At 35.4% G+C, this 6,994-nt stretch overlaps 1 protein-coding gene across 1 annotated transcript in view; it reads right to left on the bottom strand.

Annotated features, from left to right (window-relative positions):
* Positions 1-1,533: 1,533 nt before the first annotated feature.
* Positions 1,534-6,994, bottom strand: part of FGF10 (fibroblast growth factor 10) — an 80,571-nt gene continuing 75,110 nt past the window's right edge. Inside the window, exon 3 of the mRNA XM_081294990.1 lies at positions 1,534-4,403. Coding sequence (XP_081151116.1) covers positions 4,206-4,403 — 198 coding nt within the window. The 3' untranslated portion in view covers positions 1,534-4,205. The remainder of the gene's footprint in view (positions 4,404-6,994) is intronic.

Genomic DNA, 6,994 nt, shown 5'->3' with positions numbered 1-6,994 from the left:
AATGACACTGGTGTTTCTGATTTTTTTTCCTGTATGTTGATTTGCTTGAAAATACTTCTACACACTTTTGGGATAAAATTAAATAAATACCTACAACATCATATTATGTCACTGTTATTCAGTATAAACTTTCATTCATCATAATTATCTTTACAGAACCACAGTGAGTCTGGCTATAACCAGGGCCCCACTCCTAGCTTAAAACAAAACAAATATAATTTTCTATTTTAAAAAGATGCCTGAAAGAAAAAAAAAAACCTTTAAATCTCTCGGATTTGGACAAATAGATGAAGAATAATTAGAACTGGTAAAAAAAAAAGGGGGGGGTGGGCAGAAAGGAAAGAAACAAATGCTAGCCAGTAGTCTCTTTTAAATAGATACAGCTAACAACCACTATGCTTTTTTCCTAATGCACACCTGTTCACTAACCCCAATCCTGGGTGCTTCCAAAGTCTACACTCTGATTTTCTGGTGGTCATGTGAGTTAAGTGAGCCAATCACAATGTCTGTATCCCTTGTCCCACTGATTGGTCTGGAGGTTGGGATGCTATCTGTATCTGATCAGCAAGAGTTATACCTAGGATATTTCTATTGTTGGATTTTGAGGAAAAGGAGTTTTGGGTTGGGAAGTTGGAAAGAAGTGAATTGGAAGCAAGCAACAATCAAACACACGAAGTCCATCCAAGATGAGAGCAAGTCAGTGTCAGAAGAAGCAGATCTTAGTTGTTTCATTTCCCAGTTCTGGTAGAACTCTGGAGTTGCCCTCCCCACACCCCTCCTGGAATATGTCTCTTTTTTTTCTTGCAGCTTAGTTTTAGTTGCAAAAGTCCTGTCTAGTAAAATAATTATTAAGAACTTTAATGAACATGGTATTTGTAGGTGTATGTGCTGTTCTATGTGTACGATAATCTTCTCATAATATTTGTAGCTTCTTACATATCTTTGTTTAGACAAAGTTGGACTAGTTAAAGACTTTCTGATATGGAAAGGGTTAATCATGTCTCACTGAATAATCATAAATACTGAATTAACAACATCCAAATTATTATTAGAAATGTGCAGTATTAATACAGATCCATTTACTTTGTGTCCATAAACTTGCTTGGGTCCTGGAATCAACTTGTGCTATTATGATTTTTTTCTCTCCACTTTTCAAATGAAATTTGGCCTATTCCATCCCCTTGAAATCAGATTTTGCAGCCCCCTGGCTTTCCTCCAAAAGTCTCTCATTGTTTCACAAGCCATCCTTGTTTCCAATTCATTCTTCTTTATCCACTGTGTAAACGAGGTGGACCTGAATACTTAGGAAAATCGAAAGCATTTGGTTGTTATTAGAGTAAGGAATAGCCGACTCACACATGTAAAACATTAAAGAAACCTTACAAATGTTTGAGTACATTTTTTTCCTGTTGTTGTTGTTGGGGCATTTAACCACATCCTGACTTGCACACCACCCTCCAGCTTTTCTCTTCATTATCAGGTAGAGTTTTAGGGAAATAAAACAAACAAGAACAATATTTTTATATTCTTTTCCCAGCATTTTTATTGCTTTTATTTAAATGTAACATACTATACACTGTTCAGCCTTTTGGGAGGTAGGAGGAGGGAGTGATTCTGTACCTTTAGGAGTCGCTTCCTCAGAACCAACACTCGTATGGACACATATTTGTGGCTCATGCACCTGAATTTCCCGGGCCAGGGCCCATGCTTCCCACAGAAGCAGAGCTCCCAAATCTCTATTTTTTTTTTAACCTACAACATTCAGGAATTGAACTTCTTTTCCTTCAGTAGTTGCAAAAGGGACCAGAATTCTATATCAATATCCAGCAGAGATGACATTTTTAAATGCAAAGGAAACTCATACTCCTTACCAAACCATTTCTGTCTTTACCTTTGTTGGGGTGTGGGGTAGGGGGTGGATCGGGGTGGGAGGAGAGATGTTTTCTATTTTGGGACACTGCAAGCTTTGATACACTTTGCTAGAAGCTGTCTTGAGGACCACAATGATGACTGTTTAAACAGTTTCTTGGGTAATCTAAATGGCTATGTGAAGTAAGAATCCAGTTTGTGCCCCGTCTGCTGTCACTGTGGTCATCAAATACTCTATTTGTTTCACTAAGTATTTAGTTCTGGTTGTGGGTGGTCCATGTTGATGCATCAGGTGCAATTATTATTTTAAAATAAAAGGAAAAAAAAGATACCTAGTTTCCATAGGAATGTGTTACATTATAGCTCTCAGATTCAGTTACCAATGAAATTTTAACATGCAGATCCCAACCACAAAAATCAAATAGAATCCTATTTGTCAAAAAACAAATTGGAACAAAGTATCATGAGTTGCAACTTTAGGCATTGACCAGAACAATGTGCCTCAAATGCATTTCTTTTGAAATATCAACACATTTAAGGAATCATAAAAATAGACCTTTATGAAATTACTTTAAGAGAAATTTTCTTAATAAAGCTAATTTTTAATTGACAGATTAGCTGGAAGTGCTAGTTAAGCATCAACACAAATAAGTTATAAGAGGATAACAAGACACCAGCCTTTCTAGAGGTTAAACTTCAGTAAAAAGACATATTTGGGGAATCTTTTCCTTGTACCAAAATACTGTGTCCAAACAATAAAAATAAACAGACTTTTTCAAAACAAGAAATATGAAGATAAAACTGCAGCATCAATATAGTCTTATAGTTATCACTTAAGTATTTAGAACAAATAATACTTTTCTACATTTTTAAAATTACTACAGACACTGCAAATAAGGCTTATGTATTTATTTAGTGGAATACATTGTGATGATGACTGGTACACTTATGTACTTATGTACTGTTTTCTATACCTGCTCTAACAAATGAATTTCAATATGGCTACATTATGGAACTTTCTAAAGCTCTTTAAATTTACAGAAAATAGGTTTATTTGGTTTTGTAAAGACTAGATCATACAGCTTGAACAGGTTTCAGTATATGGTTACACATATACCAGGATACATTTGCTCAGTTTAAGCCCCTGGGAGAGTTGCACTTCATACCCAATTCCTTGATGTTTCTTTGGGGGAGATGCACTATGTGGGACTTACAAAGGGTTCTTCCATTTGCAGATAGCCTCTTCATCATTTACCACTGTGACATATGGCAAGAAATCATGAGAAAGTAATGAGGCTAGGCTACAAAAATGCATTCAACAATTCACTTTCCTTCTTTAGTATATTATTGGAGATGAATTGATGCATTCAAAGAGAAGAGTGTGGCCTTCTCATCTATTTCTTAGAAAAGGAAGTGATGTATGTTTTTAAATGATGGCAGTCAGATCTCATTCAAGCCATGGCAGAGTACTGCCATTTTTATTACTGTTGGATCTTATTGCAGAAGTGCAAATTAAGTCAACTGATAGCACATGGGGAGCTCACATTGCTTTCTTAATTTCATCTCCTATTTTTGAAGTGTTTGCCAAGTTTTATAAACACTTTGTCATGAACATGCATGTGGTGTGCTGAAGAAAAAAAGAGAAGGTAAATCAGAGGGCAGCTGCTGAGGATACTCTTTAAAACCCCGAAAGATATTTAACATCCTATTAAATAAATAACTTAGAAAGAAATAGAAAAGGATGAAGGCAGAATGCACAAGCATACCATACTATTCGTATTGTTAGAACAGTTTCACACTAAAACATTTATATTTTTAAATCCTATCCAATTCTTCCATGGTGCCACACCCAAAGCTCCTTTGGTTGCACATATGATATGACCCAAGTGCTTTCCAGTAAATGCTTGTGTGTCTTACTGCTCATTGGATCATTAGGCTTGAATGAGCAATGAAAGTCTTTGATATGAGTTCGTATTCCATAAATAACTTTCCCGAAGATCATTCAACAGATTGTTCCATGTCCTTTAAGTTCTGTCTCAGAGGTTCACAAACAAAACAACTTGACCAAAAACCCAGCCATAATGTTGTTCTCTTGGGAATAACTTCTATCCCGTTTGATCTGCCTTTGTCTTAGTTATAAGGCATGACACAGAGCTAAAGAAAGAACATCATATGTCAGCAGTGAGTACAAAAACCGTCAAAGGCTTCCTTTCTTTTAAGGAGGCAGATGTCTGCAGTGTTTCTTTGCCTTTCGAGCTACTGTCTCCATGAAGGATATTGACTATTCCTGGCCAAAGAGCCTTTGGTTCTTCTGCTTCCACAAACGTTGCCTTCCTCTATGAGTGGACCACCATGGGAAGAAAGTGAGCTGAGGTGTTTTTCCTTCGTGTTTTCTGTCCTCTCCTGGGAGCTCCTTTTCCATTCAATGCCACATACATTTGCCTGCCGTTGTGCTGCCAGTTAAAGGATGCGTAGGTATTGTATCCATTTTCCTCTATCCTCTCCTTCAGCTTACAGTCATTGTTAAACTCTTTCTGCAAAGGAAAAACATAACATTTTATTCCTATAGTGATGCTGCTTGATTCCATTTAACACAAACTATCTATAGAATGCCAGTCAAAGGTCTTATCTGCTGTTGTCATTTTTATATAAGTTTTGCCCTTAATGTATAATGTCACTAACAGGGGAGTCAAGTTCATAGCCACAAACAGATTCTGTGTTTGAAAGCATATGATCCATTTTAATTAATCATTATAACCTTATATTTGAGTCCTTTTAAAAATCCAGTGTGCTTTGAATATGACACAGTTTATTCATATAAAGCCTAGAATGATTCTTAGGAGGAGACAACCCACTGATGATATCTATGATGAGCCAATAATAAAGAATGGTGTTATAATCCTTAGTGGCGATAGCCAGAGATACTGTGGGAAAAAATAGAATTGCAGGAAATGTGAGTCAAGTTTGCAAACCTTCATATAGAACCACAGCAAGAGCACATACATTAACAAGAAGGCAGATATCATAGGAACACCATGAGAGTACTACTTAACTTAAAGGGGGAATATTTTCCTCTTTTCCAAATACAAAATACCTCAATTTTAATAAATTATATACAGTTTTCCTTAACTTGGAATTTTGAAAAATTTTATTATGAACTTGGAAAATGATTGAAACCTTGGACATGGAAAACATCTTGTTTTGTTAATTGTCATGTCAAAGAAATTATAAATGTGGTAAACAATAATGCCCACAGAGGATAAGACTAAAAACTTTAATCCTTGGAAATCCAGTTTGTGGCCATAGCTCCTTAGTCTGTCATCTAAGGTGGCCAAGTGGATTGGGAGAGTTTTTAGGGGCAAAGATTCACTTTCATTTTCTTCACAAATCCAGCATCTTACTCTGGAGTTAGTAACAGGGTTGACCCATTGACCTCATGACTCTAGCTTCAGAGATGGCCCTCTTCTCTTATTCTGAAGCTAAGGTAGTTAAGCTAAGGGCTTTTGCCCTTGGGTTCCACCTTCCACATCTAAATCAAAAGCACTATGGGCAAATTTTGGCTGAGGCCTTTATTTGGGGAGTTTATTTCACCTTAGGGACTCTTTGAAATTTCAACTAACTTTCAAAATCCCGGAATGAATACATTTGAGATTCTGTGGGAGAGATCATAATTTTGAACATTATTAGAACCATCACAAGCAGATATATTTTATGTTAATGTTATCAGCTATAGTTTCCATTTCTGGAATTTATTAGTCCTAAGTGCTTCTCTTCTATAAAATAACCATAAATTTTTCATTTATTTCAATTTAGTCATCAAATGATCACTGAACTGAAAGAAAGGAGAAAAGGTGAATTATTTAAGGTAAGGCTTTTAATAAAAAAATTCTTCAGTATAAATAAATTTAATCCTCAGCATGGATTTCTTATTCTCTTCAATACATCCCTGTCCCAAACTATATGGTTTTCAAAGCAGAGATGCTTTTCTGTTGTTGTTGATTTTGGGTACCAGGGATTGAACTCAGGGGCACTTGACCACTGACCCACATCCCTAGCCCTGCTTTTATATTTTATTTAGAGACAGGGTCTCACTGAGGTGCTTAGCACCTCACTTATGCTGAGGCTAGTTTTGAATTCATGATCCTCCTGCCTCAGTCTTCCAAGCTGCTGGGATTACAGGTATGTGCCACAGCACCTGGCTAGAGATTTCTTTCAACAATATTTATATTTATTTCAAAAGGGGATGCATTTAGAAAGTAAAGAAAGATTGAGACTATTTCAGGTAATATCATATTGGAGATGACATGGTGTATAGAAAAGTGGGAGGGAATATTGATTGCTTTTCTTCCTTCAAATGAATTTTTTAAAAAAAATTTGTAGTGTATTATAATTATACACAATAATGGGATTTGATATGCCATATTTGTACCTGGATATAACATTATTTGATCAATATCATTCCCTAGTGCAATCTTTTTCCTTCTCTTCCCCCAAAATAAATTTATAAGTCATATTTCTTAAAGTGAAGTACACCTGACTCAGCCTCCTTTTCTAAGGTATTTTTAACATTTGGCCCATAAATGTTTCATACTTCTAATCTCTGGAGGAGAGATCTAGGAATCTATATTGTTTATACAATGCAGGCAAAGCCTAAGTACTAATGTAAAATAAAATAAAAAAATTAAAGTAAAAAATCTAGGCTAGAGCAAGATCCAAAAGCAGGATTGGGCAGTTTAGAAAAAGGTTTTGGATTTCTTCCAGCTATCTGGAAAATTTCTTTGTTTCTTAAATCATGCTGTATGAGGGCCTGTTCTACTTAATTCAGTTTTAAAACTTACTTCATTCCATCAGTGAGAGGAATCTCGGAATACAACAGATACATTGTTCAGAGAATGAGTGGTCAAGATATAAGAAAGATATATGTATATTTCCCCAAAAGGAACACTGAAAAATATTTAAAAGAGAAGAAATAAAGAGCTAATTTCATCAAACACTTTTGGTACCTAATTGAGAGTTTTCAGGAAGGCTTTCAAAATTGATGAAAATTATATGGGAAAAAATTAAAGACAGGAATTAAAAAGAGTTGTTTTTTATACAAAATTATATTACATATACAGTCATGAAT

Source organism: Spermophilus citellus, assembly GCF_964194105.1.
Source record: "Spermophilus citellus genome assembly, chromosome: 1".
In the NCBI taxonomy this organism is placed as follows: Eukaryota; Metazoa; Chordata; class Mammalia; order Rodentia; family Sciuridae; genus Spermophilus; species Spermophilus citellus.
This window is presented reverse-complemented; position numbering and strand designations above follow the sequence as displayed.